Here is a 17,649-nt window from a genome sequence, read left to right as displayed (position 1 = left end):
CTTTTAATTTGAGTGTGGTGCTTTGTTGTGCAATTGAAAACAATACTGCTCTCTTTATCATTTAATAGATAATGGTAATTACTTTTAACCACCGTTAAAGTAATTAAGGTCTGTGTTAATCAATTTTTAATATAATATCATTCCTTTGTTCTTGAAATCAAACTTTACTTAATTATAGATTTTAAAAAAAGCTATCATGGTCCCAAATATAAGTCCCAAATTTTCTTTGCGTGAACTCAAATATCAGGGTGCCAAATAGTGCTGTTTCTTTACTATATGAGCTCATGTTTTTAGCAGATGAGTTTCCAAAAATATATTCTTGGTGGTGAATTTTCTATAAGCTGGAGAGCTGTTTTATTTCTCTGTGGTTTTGTTTTTGAAATCATCAAAGGTTGGATAAGCTATGTGAGAAGAAAGGCTCTATGACAGAGTATCTAATAGTACCCAAGAAGAGTCACATTGGGTTCCAAGTTTTCTTTGCAAAACAAGACAATCTTAAACTCAAACTCTTCTGTGGGTCATGATTTCTCCCTAAGTTCTTTTGGATGTCTCAAGAATCTAGACTCCCAAATTCCAGAAATTTAGTTTAAATCTCCTTAACAGCAAATTTATTTCTTGATAAGCCTTTAATGGACTTCATTTGTTTCACTCCTGTATATACTCTAATTCTTGTTCTTGGTCATGTGACAATATTGTGGAAGATGGCTTCTAAAAGACAGGGACACACATTCTCCCTTCCCAGGATAATCAGTGTTTCTCTGGTCTTGATGAAAGTACAGCCAATGCCTGGCACATCTAAGCTAGGCTATCAGTTCTCTGCTACAACAAATATGATCAAGGGAAAAAAAGTATCCCCAGCCTACAGGAAGGACTAAATGTTTGTGGAAAAAAATCCACTCCAAGTGTTCATTTGTCTGGAATAGCAAAAGGATCAAAAAGTAAAACCTGAATATGCTTCTCCTGGATAAAAAGACATCATGTTGTTGAAATGTGACTCCCCTCAGGTTATATTAGATGCTCTGTTGTACAGCCTTCCTTCTCACATAGCTTATCCAAACTCTGATGACCTCAAAAAAAATCACAGAGAAATAAAGCAGTTCTCCAATTTATAGAGAATTCACCAACAAGGACATATTTTTAGAAACTCATCCGCTAAAAACATGAGCTCATGTAGTTAAGAAACAGCATTATATTCCTGGTATTCCTCCAGACTTTAAGAACATTAAATAGGATCCCAGGAAAATGAACTTTCTGAAGGCATTTTCTAGGTTTATGGCTTTTCTCTGTAGTTTTATTTATTACAGTGCATCCTACAAGTTTATGAAGAGTAGTGACTGGTAAGTGCAATACACTTAAGTACACACAGTGCTTTGGTACTGTCTTAGCCTCCACCTAGAAACTCCCTCTCTCTCCTCCCATCACCTCTTATCAGAAGCTAGATGTCTCATGAAACTGACTGGACGTTCACAGGTGCAGGATCAAACTCAGAAGTCAACCGGGCTAGGCCTCCAAAATCACAATGAAGTGACTTAACACAAAGCTCACATTTAAGACAGTTCTTACTTAAAGAGATTATGAATATTCACTGGTCACCACATAAATGGATCTCTGGCTTAGGGATTTACGAAAGCTTATTTAGGTAGCCAAGGTTGCTGTCAAAGCATCTTATTGAATAACCTGACCTTATTGCTGCCTGGTTAGTTGGTTTGCCTAGTACCTGATAAGTATGTCAAGGTTGTGGATTTCATTTTCATACAAGCTGCTAACACAGAGGAAAAAGACATCACTGATCAGTGCTCTAAGCTACAATGAATTGCTGAATACAATATCCAGTGTTCCTATATTATTATGCTTAGAAGAGTGCATGTAGAATAACGATATGCATAAACTCTGAATCATCTGGATGATATTTTAGGTGCATAAAAGTTTCATCAAAACAAAAGCCACCTGGGATTTTTGAGCTTAATCCCCTTCCAGAACCCCAACTGAGAAAGACTGATGGCAAGTTTGGCACATATATGTTCTAGCAAACATTGTTATCCCCAGATTTAAGAGGTAAAGAATGCCTTAATTACTAAGAACTGTGAACATAATATGTAATTTAATTTCCCACTTACTCATGAATTCCAAGAAAATGACACTTGCAACTACTGTCCTAGGTACTAACAGTCAGTATTGATGGTGTATTCTTCAGTGAGAGATCAACATTTTCTCCATCAGTTATAAACTTACTAGATCAGAGGATTTTCAAATTGACCAATGAGCATAAAACCTAGAGAACAACATATAGTTTTCCCCTGCCCATGATAGAATAGTTTTCTGAAAAAAACTCTCAGGTGGCTTTAGTGGTAAAAGACTTTATGCATTCCCAAACCCCTAAATTTATATTCACTTATGCTTTATGCTTAAATAATATTATATTCTTTTAAAAATAGAGATGATAACTTCAATAGTTATAATTAGTTAACACAATTTTTCTTTTATAATGTCCTTTGTAAATTATAAGGTCATGCTTACATGATCTTGTTGTTTCACAGCTTAAGAATCAGAACAGAACATACATATGATACTTATGTTCATGTAATTAAAATTTTAATGCAAAGAAAGAAAAAACAAGTAAAGCATTGCAAGTGATATATCACCCAGCAAGTCGATCTCACAATATGATGCACTTGACTATCACTTCCATAAACTATTAAGCTAAGAGCTAAGAAGAAAATGTAATGCTAGATGTACCAAGTACACAGCTGCAAGGATGACCATATTGTGTTTCTCTCCTGGAAGCTCTGGAAGGAAAAATCAGAATCATTTTTTGTAAAAACAGAAAAATATCCTCATAAACTGAAGTGAGGTTTTTAATAAAATGCCTTATAAAGTTGAATGTTCATGACTTTAATGGGCATACTTAAGAATATGACTGTAACTTGTTTTAAAAAGTAATTATTATTTCCTGCAGACAAATGCCTTGTACATACTGCTATACTTAACCATCTACTGATTAAGCATGAAAAATATTTTAAATACTTATCCTAAATCATAATTGGTTAAAGTAAAAACTAAATTATGTAGAACTAATAGAAATTCATACACAAGGATGATCATCCTGACCCACTATTAAGGGTTTTACAAGAAGAATGAAACTCTGGTCTTGCACTCATTTGTGAGCAACTGGCTAATGCTTAGATATAAATCATGTTAGTAGAACACACCGTTTTCATGTGGCTTGATCCTGAGATGCTGCATAGGTTCATTTGTAACACATTTTAAGCAACTTTATCCAATAATTCTTAAGTAAATTCTAGAGGACATTTTTTCAAAGTATGTTGTCTCCCACAGTGTCCTTTCTCAACCAAGAACCAATCTTCAGCTCCACAAACATGTTTTATCTGCAAAGTATATCTTGCAATAGTCTCAGTAGTATAAGACCTTGACCAGAGACAGTTCTTTGAAATAAGTCTTTCTAAATAAGCAAATTTCCTACTGTTGCTGCTAAGTCGCTTCAGTTGTGTCCAACTCTGTGAGACCCCATAGATGGCAGCCCACCAGGCTCCCCCATCCCTGGGATCCTGAAGAGTTTATATTTCATCTTTTTAACAAAACAGAAAAGTTCTCTTTAAAGTTATATTTTTACAAAAATCTTTCTCAAACCTACCACCTCCTCTTTGACATTACTATGGACATCCACTAATTTAGAGTGGATATTGTAGTGCCCTCAGAGCATTTAGGGAATGAAGAGATATTAATGCTTTCACCAAATAAACCCCAATATTGGAGTTTTGAGCTCTCATATCTGTTCATTTTCATACTTCAATGTCAAGTCAAATTCTTGTTGTCACTTTTATTCTCTCTGTTCTTTCTCCTACCTTCTTCAAATTCACCTTAAAATGTAAAATTTTAAAATTTTAAATTATTTTACAATGTTTTATAGTAATTTCTATATTAAAATTGGAAAAATGAAATAGCCTTTCAATTAAGGTGTATTGAGCCTCCTTATTTAGTTATATAAGCTTTAGTGAGCTGATATTTTTGATATATCTTTTGATATAGCTTTTGACTTCTCAGATACCCTTGTTTCCTGATTGTTGACTTTATTGCAGAGAATGTTTCCAGGTTTACCAAGAGATATGGAGCACTATTTCTGTTGGCAATTCAAAATGTCTTTCAATAAAGCCAGGAATTTGTTTCAAACAATATTTAAGTTATTTTTCAAATGCAAGTTTGAAATATATGTTATTGAATGATACAGCTATTAGACATTGTCCAGATATTTTAAAGAATTTAAAACTTATTAATAGTCATTTCATTAAAAGACTCACTATCAATAGGGCCCACAAGAGATGCTGCCACAAAATTATCCATGAACTAAGAATGATCCTGCAAATGAGTCATCCTTATTTTTTAATCTCTAAAAAGGAAAAAACATAATTTACAATAGTTATTTTTGATAGTTAACACTAAGTTTAAATGATTAATGCTAAAACACTGCCTCTAGTGAGCCAACTCAGTTACTTGCCTAAACTACCTGTTAGATTATCTAGAATGACTGACACTCTAGATCAAAAGAGGCATCCTATTAGCTGACCAGACCCCACAGATTTTTTTAGTGAAGTTCTAAATTCATCTTGCCAATTTAGATCCAGTATACCTGAGATGAATCCTGAATTTCTGCCCTATGCTATCTGTATCATATCTTTTCCTTGATACTTCTTGTGACTGAATTCCCAATCTGCTTCTCTATTCTGTATTGTACAACAATTTCTATTTTAGTAATTTGTGGTTTCTACTTTTTCATTCTCAAGCTGAAGTTTCTCTTAGAAACTTAGCCATTTGGACTGGTGTCCTAATAGCTATGATAGCTCTTGTCACCTACCCATAAAATTACTGGAATCTTGTACTCATGGCTTCCAAGGTGACACAGTAGTAAAAAAATCTACATGCTAATGCAGGAGACAAAAAAGTCATGGGTTTGATCCCTAGGTTGGGAAGACCCCTGGAGAAGGAAATGGCAACCCACTCCAGTATATTTGCCTGGAAAGTTTCATGAACAGAGCAACCTGGCAAGCTATAATCCATGGGATCACAAAAAGTCAGGCACAACTGAGCACACAATCCTTGTACCCGTGGCTTTTAACACCTGCACACCAGACACTACTGTCCTGACTAAAGTCTGGTATTATTCATCTGAGCTTATATGATGGTAAATTTTGTGCCAACTTGACTGTGCCATTCCACGTGCCCAGATATCTGTTTAAACATATTCCTGGCTTCTGTGAGGATGTTTTCAGAAGACATTAGCATTTGAATGGGTGGACTGACTCATTGCCCTCTCCAATATGGGTGAGCATAATCCAATCCATTGAGGGCCTAAACAGAGCAGAAGGATAGAGGAAGAGTGAATTCTCTCTCTCTGCATGGCTGATTAAATTGGAGCATTGGTTTTCTCCTGCCCTCAGACTGGCATTGCATTTCTCAGGCCTTTGACTAGAATGACAGCACTCTCTTGGTCTCCAGCTAACAAATGGTATATTGTGGGATTTCTCAGCCTCCATAATTGCCTGTGAGCCAATTCCTCATAACATATATGTTTCTCTAGAGAACTCTGACTAATACAGACTGCCATAGAGCACTGTAAGCTACCATCAAGCCCAAATAAACTCAAATTTATTATGGGCTTTTGGAAATCCCACTTGCCTTACATACTCCTAAGAGTCCAACTGTGCATATAGCTAGAGCAACTTTCCTATCTCTTTTCAAGTCTGACCTGGCTGCCTGTCATTTCCCAGGAACTTAACCCTTTGAAGCCACAGAATTCCATACGCTCAGCTTGAGTGTCTTATAATATAATATATATTAAAAGTGATTAGTTTTAGGTTAAAGAGTTTGGCTTTGGTAGTTATAAAGGGTCCATTAAAATCCATTAAATCATGAAAGACCTGTAATGAAAGGTCTCTTTTCTAAAATTTTTATCTGATACTATTGTGTAAGATGAACTAGTGGGGAGAGTCTTTAAGCAAAGAGATCAGCTAGGAAAGAATTGCAACTGTCCAAGTGTGAAGAATTAAAAACCTGAAATATAATAGTGAAAATAATATTAGAAATAATAAACATGTTAAAGAGATTATACTTATAGAATTTACAGAACCTAAGACTGGATATGAGACACAACAGTAAAAGGAACAGAATACAATGTCCAAGTTTTAAGTCTGAGTAATCAGTGAGATGATAACTTCACCGAAAACAGATGAAAAGGTAGGAGAAAAAAATGTTTCTAAATATTCAATCAGGGATACATAATGTTACCTTCTAAGATGGACTGGATACACTTTTCCATATTTCTCTCACTAAATATAGCTTAGACCCCTAGTTATTACAAATAAAACAGATATAAGAAAAGCCCAGACTGGCTAGTGACCTCAGGGCCCAACAACATGGTGAGACTCACGGGTTTGTTTTATATATCCTGGAATTGGAACTGAAGAGGCCGGCAGTTCCAAAACTTCCAAGGATGCAGGAGAAATCATCTTTACATATTAAAAGACTCAGTTAGATGGCAATTGTCTCCAAATTGATATACAAGATCATAATTTTAGGAAAAAATATGGGAGGAAATCTTTGGCATCTAGGGCTAGGTAGAGTTCTTTAGACTTGACACCAAAAGCATGTTTCATAAGAAGAAAAAATAATGAATTGGACTTCATCAATGTTCAAATTTTTCTCTGTGTAATATAACCTGCTGTTGCTGCTGCTGCTGCTGCTAAGTCACTTTGGTCATGTCCGACTCTGTGCGACCCCATAGATGCCAGCCTACCAGGCTCCCCGGTCCCTGGAATTCTGCAGGCAAGAACACTGGAGTGGATTGCCATTTCCTTCTCCAGTGCGTGAAAGTGAAGTTGCTCAGTCGTGTCCAACTCTTAGTGACCCCAAGGACTGCAGCCTACAAGGCTCCTCTGTCCATGGGATTTTCCCAGGAAGAGTACTGGAGTGGGGTGCCTTCTCCTGTTAAGAGGAGGAAAAGACAAACTACACACTTGGAAAAAATATTTGCACCTACACATCAAATGACTAGAGTCTAGAATATAAAAAGAACTATCAAGACTCAGTGAGAAAACAAACAATCCATTCAGAAAATGGAGAAAAAACGTGAAGATACATTTGACCAAAAGGAATATATAGATGGCAAATAAGCACATGAACAGATGCTCAATATCATTAGCAATTAAGGAAATACAACTTAAAACTGCAATGAGATATTGCTACACACTTAAGAGATGGCTAACAAATTCTAGCAAGAGTGAGAAGAAGCTGAATCACTCATACGATGCCTGTGGGAATGTACAATGGTACATTCACTCTGGAAAACTCTTTGGTAATTTCTCAAAAGAAGCAAGCATGCAACTACCATATAACCCAGCAGTGGCACTCCTTGTCATTATCTCAGACAAATAGTGAGTTGTGTTCAAACAAAAATTTATGCATGAATGTTTATAGCTTTATTCCTAATAGTCAAAAGCTGAAACAACCTAGGTAACCTTCAACAAGTGATGGTTAAATAAACTCAGGTACATCATGACATGGAATACCTCTCAACAAAAAAAAAGAAATTGAATACTTAAAGAAGCCAGTCCAAAAAGTTACATCTTGTATGTGTCTATTTATATGAATATATGACATTCTTGAAGTGACAAAATTACAGAAAGGGAAACAAATTAGTGTTTGCCAGGGACTAAGAATCATGGAAAAAGCAAGAGATTCCAGAAAAACATCTATTTCTGCTTTATTGACTATGCCAAAGCCTTTGACTGTGTGGATCACAATAAACTGTGGAAAATTCTGAAAGAGATGGGAATACCAGACCACCTGATCTGCCTCTTGAGAAATTTGTATGCAAGTCAGAAAGCAACAGTTAGAACTGGGCATGGAACAACAGACTGGTTCCAAATAGGAAAAAGAGTTCATCAAGGCTGTATATTGTCACCCTGCTTATTTAACTTCTATGCAGAGTACATCATGAGAAACGCTGGGCTGGAAGAAACACAGGCTGGAATCAAGATTGCCAGGAGAAATATCAATAACTTCAGATATGCAGATGACACCACCTTATGGCAGAAAGTGAAGAGGAACTAAAAAGCCTCTTGATGAAAGTGAAAGTAGAGAGTGAAAAAGTTGGCTTAAAGCTCAACATTCAGAAAATGAAGATCATGGCATCCGGTCCCACCGGATGGGAAATAGATGGGGAAACAGTGTCAGACTTTATTTTTGGGGGCTCCAAAATCACTGCAGATGGTGACTGCAGCCATGAAATTAAAAGACGCTTACTCCTTGGAAGGAAAGTTATGACCAACCTAGATAGCATATTCAAAAGCAGAGACATTACTTTGCCAACAAAGGTCCGTCTAGTCAAGGCTATGGTTTTTCCAATGGTCATGTATGAATGTGAGAGTTGGACTGTGAAGAAGGCTGAGCGCCGAAGAATTGATGCTTTTAATTGATGCTCCAACTGTGCTGTTGGAGAAGACTCTTGAGAGTCCCTTGGACTGCAAGGAGATCCAACCAGTCCATTCTGAAGGAGATCAGCCCTGGGATTTCTTTAGAAGGAATGAGGCTAAAGCTGAAACTCCAGTACTTTGGCCACCTCATGCGAAGAGTTGACTCATTGGAAAAGACTCTGAAGCTGGGAGGGATTGGGGGCAGGAGGAGAAGGGGACGACAGAGGATGAGATGACTGGATGGCATCAGTGACTCGATGGGCGTGAGTCTGGGTGAACTCTGGGAGTTGGTGATGGACAGGGAGGCCTGGCGTGCTGCAATTCATGGAGTCGCAAAGAGTCGGACACGACTGAGCGACTGAACTGAACTGAACTGAAGAAGGCAATAGAGTGGGAGAAAACAGGTGTGGCTATAAAAGAGCAATGTGACAAATTCTTGTGGTGATGGAAATGCTCTGTAATTTAGCACCATCAATGTCAATATCCTGGCTATGATATTGTAGTATAGTTTTGAAGATTTTAACCTTTACATCATCTTTGCAAGATATTACCTTTGGTAGAAATTGGGTACCAGAGTACATAAGCGGGGTTTATTGCATCTACATCTGAATGCACTATTATAACAAAATGATCATTTTTTAATTGCACTGATGAGTTTGGTTCCTATCTCTCATGTTCCTAGATCTCTGAGTTGCTGCATAACAAATATTATTTAAATGAGTCATAGTATGAGTTTTGTTTCATAAAAAGACATAAAAAGTCTTATGAATAAAAAGTCTTTTATGAAAAAACATTCATAAAAAGTCTTGATAAAAAAAGACATTTTTAAAATGTCTTTGAAAATTTTGGACATCTTTTCAAACTAGCATAATGGATTACTCCTACTAAAACATAATAATATTTTATCTTCCGTTCCAGAAGCCTGAAACCTTTTGACATTCATAAACACTTTATATAAGATTGTGAAGGTACTAAAATTATGTGCAAAGCCAGTTTGATTTTTTTCTTTTTTATTACTGATAAGTTGCATATGATTCTTTAATTCCTACATTAAATAGCTGAAAGTACCATATACTAAATGCCAGTTTTAATGTTTTATTCTCCTTCAATTGATTTCTGTTTCTGATAAAATATGCAGAGCCTTTTATTAAAGCTCTGTACATTTTGAAGAGCCTTTATTAAAGCTCATAATGTGAGATAAAATCAATAAGGACAAGACAAGGCATTAAAAATATTAAAAGCTCTTTTTTAAAAAAAGAAAAATCTTTCTCAAGTCTGTCAATTCAGGCCACAAAGAAACTTAAAAATTTCAGAAATTTCTCCCAAACCAATTTTTCTATTCTTTTAAAATAGCATATCTTTATACTCTCTGCATTTTTTGTCTCCTATGTAGAATTTCCAAAGAAACACATGAATCCTACGTGTTCTGAGTAAGAAAAAAATAGTTGTGGTTTGTCTATAATGACAGCTCATTTGTTCAACTTCAAAAACCATGTAATTGTCATGGATTTACTCACAAGTAATGCATAAAATAAGTCTATAAATTCTGTCATAGTTGTAATTGAATCTATTAATCATTGCCTGAATATTATTTCTCTGTGTTTTTTTTTAATATATACAGTTCTCAGAAGAATTTTTACTTTAGGAAAGATATATTTAAAACAAGAAACTTGAAATAAGTTTCAGAGAAAAAATTTAGTTTGTTCAGAATGAACAAGTGAATACTACCAGATGATGGTTATTTTGAATCAAAAACTACTATATCCAAACTGGCAAGGCAATATGAAGCTAAGGAATTATTTGAGAAGAGGGAGATAAGAAGGAAAGCTTCATGGAGAAGCTACATCTCAAGATGAGTCTTAAAGAAATAAATGGGCATGAAATGAAAGAAATCCACAAAGTCATTCTCTGTGGGATGCAACATGAGAGCTGTAGCATCAAAATGCAAACTCCACAGTGTCTAGGTATGTGGGATAGCCAGACTAGAAACTCTCCAAACTGAAAATGCTAATCTTAAATATTAGCTTCCTGTCCAACATTATCAACTGAGTCCTATATCAACACAATTGTCTAAAGATACTTCTCAGTACATGTACTGTCCTCTCTTCATTATGGCAATCTTTTATACTGCTTCCAAAACAAAGCCAACAAAGTCATTGGAGAAGCATTTGTATTATCCAAATAAAAATAGATGCTTCTTATCTTTCATATTTCCTTCAGTGAATAGTTCTACCTTTCAAGCTACCGCCTGTGTATACATCTGGTTATTTAATTGATTTTTAAATAAGTATTTAAATATAAATAAAATATTTTAAAATTTTATCTTCAGAGTCAGAATGGCAAACATATTAAAGATCTGTACTGTGAATAACTTTGTGAATCACTTTGATAGTATTACAAATGATATATAATATCAAACCACAGAGATAATTTTCAGTCTATTAGAAACATAAAGAAAAGGATTTATTGAGGCTAAATATGCAGCCAAATGACTATTCAAAACCTGCAGTGAGTGAATGGGGGATTCAGATTTTGTTCAACCGCAATCCAGGTCCATGCTCTGTTCCTTTGCCTTTCAATGTAGATCAGTCATATAATGCTCCAGAGTAGCTTTTTTGGTGAATACGTTGTGAATAAACTTACCTGGTAGGAGATGATCATTTCTCTGTCAGAAAACAATTTTATTTGTAACAGTATCTTGCTCAGTATGTCTCTGTATGTTTAAAGGTTTTCAGAAATTTACTACATGAATATTTTAAAATAGCTCATAAAACACACTTTGTAAGATAATTCAGCTGATCTCCTGAATTATCAGGAATTTGTAAGATAATTCAGCTGATATTTTTACTGCTGTAACCCTAGGAAAACTATCTGAAAAGTAGGGTTAATCTATTAATTTAACATTGGATTCATGTAAAGTTATAACTTTACCTGCATTCCTGCTTAGTCACTCAGTCATGTATGACTCTTTGCAACTCCATGGACTGCAGCCCACAGGCTCCTCTGTCCATGGGGATTCTCTCCTGGGCAAAAATGGTGGGTTGCCATGCCCTCCTCCAGGGGATCTTCCCAACCCAGGGATCAAACCCAGGTCTCCCGCATTGCAGGTGGATTCTTCACTGTCTGAGCCACCAGGAAAGCCCAATAAATTCACCTCAGTGGAGTTAAAGCCCATGGTATATGTAAAATTTATATTATAAATGTATCCACTGCTACTGTAAAATTCTTCCTTATTGGAACCATATAGCTCAGTTTTCATTATTATTATGCTTCAGACTTCTTTCTTAAGAAATAAACTATCCACTGGATAGCAGACTTTTAGAGTCCTCATTCTTACCAGTGCATCCAAAGTTGCATTTCTTACTTCCTAATCTGAAAAAGACACCAAATATGAAATAATAGTCATGGATTTGCAACACTACAGATCCAAAAGTCCATTTAGAGAGCACTTATGAGAGTGAAAAAGTAAAAGTGTTAGTTGTTCAGTCATGTCCGACTCTTTGTGATCCATGGACTGTAGCCCACCGGGCTCCTCTGTCCATGGAATTCTCCAGGCAAGAATACTGGAGTGGGTAGCCATTCCCATCTCCAGGAGATCCTAATCTAATTTTCAGTAGTAAGTGAATTATGCCTATTTTGCTCCAGTAAAATTAATTCTTTGACTCCTCCCCAAAAGAATGGTATCAACTGTTCCCATTCTCCCCATCATCCCTCTATGCTAGATGTATCCAATTTTCTATGCACACATCTAACATAGTACTTATCACATAATGTTATCTATTTAATTGTACATCTCTTCCACAGCACTCCAAGTTCATCGAGGACAGGGTCCATGTCTCTCCTTTGATTCCTGGCCCACTGGAGAAGACCAATGCTAAAATTAGCTGAGCTGCTTTTTAAAACTGCTTTTTCATATTATTCTTTGCTGGAATCTCCTCCTTAGCAAGGGCAATGCCATTGTTTTTGTCACTTCCTTTATGTGGTACATTGTAAACAGATTATCTTAGGTTACAGCACTGACTCCCTGATTCAGAGGTAAATCCATAAGAGTCCCAGCCCTCAAGTGTGAGCCAGGGGCTCACGGGGTTAGGATAGAAACACAAACAGCCATAGCAATGACTCAGTCAAAAACAGTGATGACTTCAGTCATTTCCCCATTCATCATCCTGTCTTCCACCTTCCCAAGATATACTTGTTATTTTAAGCTCTAAAATAATACAGCTATTAAAAGTAAGTTCTAATTTAAAGACATTTCTTCTTTTTAGAAAGTCATACATCAATAAAGAAAACTTCAAAGAAAGAAGAAAGTCTGCCAGTAAATTAGGATTTCTAAACAATTAATTCTTAAGATATAGGAATTAACATTTTTCCAATTGAATTGGAAAATTATTTCCCAAAATATTAATACAGTTTGATATATTTTACCAATCACATAAAGCTCAAAATCAAACTGCACAAGTATAATGTTGAGTAAAAATTAGTTTCTGGAAAGCAGTCATAAAGGATTAGATGGAAATATGCCATCTGTTTAAGTAGGTGCGGCTCATACTTACTCATAGTCCATCTAACTGCTGAATTGCTCCTGCCTTTTTGTTCAGGCAGGTTGACTTTCTGGTAAAGAATGCTTTTGTCTCCCTGATTCGTTGTGCAACCTAATATAAGAGTGTAATTGTCATTGGCATATATAACTGGATACTCCCTCTGGGTTTATAGAAATCAAGAGCACAATAAAAAATAAACCTACATTGGCACTTATACTATTTAACTCATAGAACACCTGGTGATTTTTTTTTGAAGAGCAACTCCTAAGAAGAAATGCCTTATAGGTTTACAGTTCTCTGATCTGAAACTTGGGACATAATTGTCATTCATTTACTCACCCTCTCCTCACACAGTTTGCACATGAATTAAACAGGTTTGCAATTCTGCAGGAATTGGAGAGGCATAGCAAAATTATCTGGAGTAAATCTTACTCTAGAATATTCCCTAGATATCTAGGAATGAGTAAGAAATGATTATTAAAATATATTTTTATCCAAAATGAATGAGAAGTGGAATGGCACACTTAACTGATTGTTCTGAATAATGGAAACTTACTATACAAAATATATTGATTTCTAAATGAGCAAAATACAGCAAAATGCATGTAACACCAAAAAATTCATTAAATGTAACAACATATCACTCTTTCATGGTTACAAGCATTATTTTTTCTGTTATATAGTTGTTTTAGTGTCATAGCCTGCTTTCTCAAAAAGCAGAGCCTGAGACAGAGACTTATATGCAGTAATTGATCTGAGAAAGAATAAAGGATAGAAAGAGTAAAATGGGGAGAAGAAGTTGACCATTACTAGCAGCAACCCTGGCTTCATCTCACTGGACGTTTTGAATTTTATTTCCCCTGTGACTAACAGGGGAAACATTTTTGCATCAGCTCTCATCCTATCCTGGCTCTAACAGAGTTACTGCCCCTATCTCTTATTGTCCATCTGGGAATGTCCAGTGGTTTCCTTCTAGCAGAAACTGAAAAGTCCTAGGTACTGACTTGAGAAAGTCATCTGTTACTCCTGAGATGAGCAGATCCAAATCTGCGTGCAACTGGTAACCATACTGTGGCCAGGATAATTGGGCCAAGAGCATTCAAAGTGGCACCCCCAAAAAAAGGGGTTAAATGCATTTAGTATTTAATGATTCGTATTCAAGATGTGGTGAAAAATCACCATCTTTCACATATTTTAGTATTTTTGAGGACCCAGACTTCTTTCTCAAATAACTTGTAATGGGGAACTTGAGAATCTTTTTAGAAACAGAATAATAAATACTAAGATTTTATTACTCTCTATGCTAACCTATGAACATAGAAATTACATAGTCAAGACTGACTAAAATTATTATGCCTATAGAATGTGTTCTCTAAAACAAAATAGTTAATATTAATATTTTTTAAATGTGTTCATAAATCTAACTATGTCCATTTTCTTCTCCCTTGACATTTAGATATTGCAATGCCAATGGCAGAAAATTTTCTCCATACATGTAAGTTCATTAATAGTTATGTTCTAGTAAAAAAATTTCTTAGATGCGGAAAAAAAAAAAGAAGTTTTACTTGAGAGTTAATGTGGTATGCACAAAGGGGCAATGGGAAGCCTTCTTTTAAAAACTGTATGAAGGTGATTGTAGATGGTCTTACATTGACTGATACCATGGACTTAAAATGAGGAACACATTATCTCATGCCATAATGGCAGGGGGGATCTAAGCAGTGATAATTAAAAACTCAGAATCTAAACGTAGCTACACATTAGTTTTGAGCCCCAGGTCTGCCAGTTACTAACTGGATAAATTTACACGGGTTACTTAACTTCTCAGACCTTCAGTTCCACGGTATTGTGATGATAAATGGAGGTACAAGTAAGGACTTGAAAAGAGTACACGCTCCCAGTGAGCACTCAAAAGATGTCAGCTATTTGCATTTTCTACTCTGCCAATGAAAACTTCAGGCCTAAGAGCTCTCTGTGGAATTCTGATCCTAGAAGCCAAGCCCATTAGTGTGCTGAGAAGCTATCTGCCTTACATATAGGCAGCTCCTTGCTGGCCAAGGCCTTCTGCTAGATGCTTTAAGAAATGTGATCCCCAAGGTTACTAGAACCTGGAGCACACTGTCAGAGAGAAGCACTCCTCTTACCTGAGGTTGACTGGAACAGCTGGATTAGAGGAATCGCCCTCCAGAGCGAGGTGACACCAACCCCAATGGCTATCCTTCAGTCACAGCTTGGTTATTCCTGAGCAACCTGGGTAATATTTAACACAAATCTGTATTAGATTGCTTTCCTCTGTGATATATTTTGATGAAACAATCATTTAGCAACTAATAAGACATTTTAAGCTCATTTATTCCTATAAGAAACTTCAGTACTGATATGACCAAAATCCAAAATTAAGACTCTGTCAGGTTGGTAGAGAGAAGTAATCAACATAGGAATAAAAGCAGTGATAAGAAAGAGATCAGCCAATTTGTGCATCCCCCCAACTAGAACATTAAACAACCACCTATATCAATATCCGAATCTGACTTGGTTTGTCTGAGATTTTAACTCTACTTTAAGTAAAAGGGGAGAAGGGAGAAGCAAGAAAAATCAAACGGGATTGAAAAGAGAATACAGCGGCATGTGACATAAAGTGACATATTAAAGTGCAGTAATAGGATAAACACCAGTATCTTACTGTATAGCACAGGGAACTATATTCAATATCATATGATCAACCATAATGGAAAAAGAATATATGTATATGTATAACTGAGTCACTGTGCTGTATAGCAAAAATTAACACAGCATTGCAAATCAACTATACTTCAATAAAAAAAAAAAAACTTAAGTGTAGTAAAAAAGTGATGATAGAGAGGCTGTTAGAGCTTGGTAGATTACTTGATGTTTCTGAAACTATCACACAGAGAGCCTTTATTGTATTCCTTAAATCCTTGAAATTTGTCATAAGACTTCTTTTGACAGAAGAAAAGCTCTGAGGTGCCAAGTAAGATTGTGCAAAGACAGTAACAAGGTAATCCTGCAGCGGTGGCATCCAAAAGCTTAACAGAAGCAATTATCATGAATAAGTAAAATCTTGGAATGAAAATTGGTGCATGGATGTAAATTAGATTAAAATTCTGAGTAAGAGCAGAAACAGCGAAGTAGAGTCACCGAGGGGAGGTTCTAGTAGCCCAGAGAGCATCTTTGTTTTTACATTCCTCTGAAAGAAGTTGAGTAAAAGCCAACTTCCTTTAGGAGTTGTTCAAACAGAAGGGAGGATCCGGAGGAACCCTTGTAGTTTTAGGTTCTGTGTTATTTGCTTTATCCTCAGTAGCGTCCATGGTAAGGGAGTGGAAAGAAAGAGGGAAAGAAAAAGGAGTCATACTCAGTGAGTCAATGTGAGGGTTCTCTCATTCAAAAATAACAACCACAAAGGCCCTGCTTCAACTCAGTGATGCTTGTGAAGAGGATGCCTTCACAACCTGAAGTTTGCGTCTCATCAAAGAGAACAATCTAGAATCAGAAGCAATACATAAACTTAAAGATTTCAAGAGGCTAGTGAAGGCCTTTTAAAAGTCTACATGTGCCTCTTGTGTGTTTCTAATCCTTTCCACACTCAGGAAAGAATATCTCAAGATACATCTTGTCAATATAATGTATAACATCTCTATGAAGCAGTTGACCATCTAACCTTTTCAATAAATTTAAATATTCCCACTCTTGATACAAATACCTTTATCTAATTAAGAGTTTTTCAATCTTAACTACTAACATTTTGGGCTAGAAAATCTTTTGTTTCAAGGACAGTCCCATGCATTACAGGATTTTTAGCAGCATTCCTGGCCTCTACCCACTACATAGCAGTAGCCAAACACTGGCCTCCTTCCAGTTATAACAACCAAAAATGTTTCCAGATATTACAAATTACTTCTGGGAATGGGAGGTGGCATGTAAAACTGACACCAATTGAAACCACTACTTTAATCTAAGACCACTGCATTGATTTTAGCAAGTTTTATTTACTCTCCAAATTCTTATGAACAAACCTTATACATAAAAGAGTTTTGTAGTCAAATATTTTTATCTTAAGATGTCTCATGAATTACACTATATAGACTTCATTTCCACAAACATTTGAGAAATTGTTTCAGCTTCTTTTATGTGATGAGTTCTCTCCATTAGGTTCTGGAGATATATATATATATCTCACTTTCATATATATATATATATTTCATTTTCACTTTCATATATAGATATTATTTTTAAAGATATGGTTCTTACACTCTAGAAATATTTGTTAATGAGACTGAGAATCTCTAGCAAAAGGTACCATAAATTGCTAAGGGACAAGCTCAGTGCTTTAGTAAGACAAGATAAGAGAATCAGAGAGAGGGTCAGACGGGTAGGATAATAGTGAAGTTGTACTATTACTGCAGATTTGCTTTAAAGACTTAAGAGTCTAGCAATTTCTCTGGACCTAAATTGATACTAAAGCATAGTCTTGTTACTGAAAAGTACTGAAAACTTTGGGGCAAGGGTTAGTTCTCTTCATGTATTATTCCTTTTATCCAAGTAAAACACATTTCTCTCTACTCTGGCTCTCGTGAGTATCTCATTCACATTCATATTCATTC

General features: G+C 35.8%; 1 protein-coding gene across 1 annotated transcript in view; it reads left to right on the top strand.

Annotated features, from left to right (window-relative positions):
* Positions 1-17,649, top strand: part of LOC109560039 (transmembrane protease serine 11C-like) — a 48,302-nt gene that overhangs the window by 17,320 nt on the left and 13,333 nt on the right. Inside the window, exon 4 of the mRNA XM_019962056.2 lies at positions 14,484-14,522. Coding sequence (XP_019817615.2) covers positions 14,484-14,522 — 39 coding nt within the window. The remainder of the gene's footprint in view (positions 1-14,483; positions 14,523-17,649) is intronic.

The sequence above is a fragment of the Bos indicus genome, chromosome 6, assembly GCF_029378745.1.
Source record: "Bos indicus isolate NIAB-ARS_2022 breed Sahiwal x Tharparkar chromosome 6, NIAB-ARS_B.indTharparkar_mat_pri_1.0, whole genome shotgun sequence".
NCBI lineage: Eukaryota > Metazoa > Chordata > Mammalia > Artiodactyla > Bovidae > Bos > Bos indicus.
This window is presented reverse-complemented; position numbering and strand designations above follow the sequence as displayed.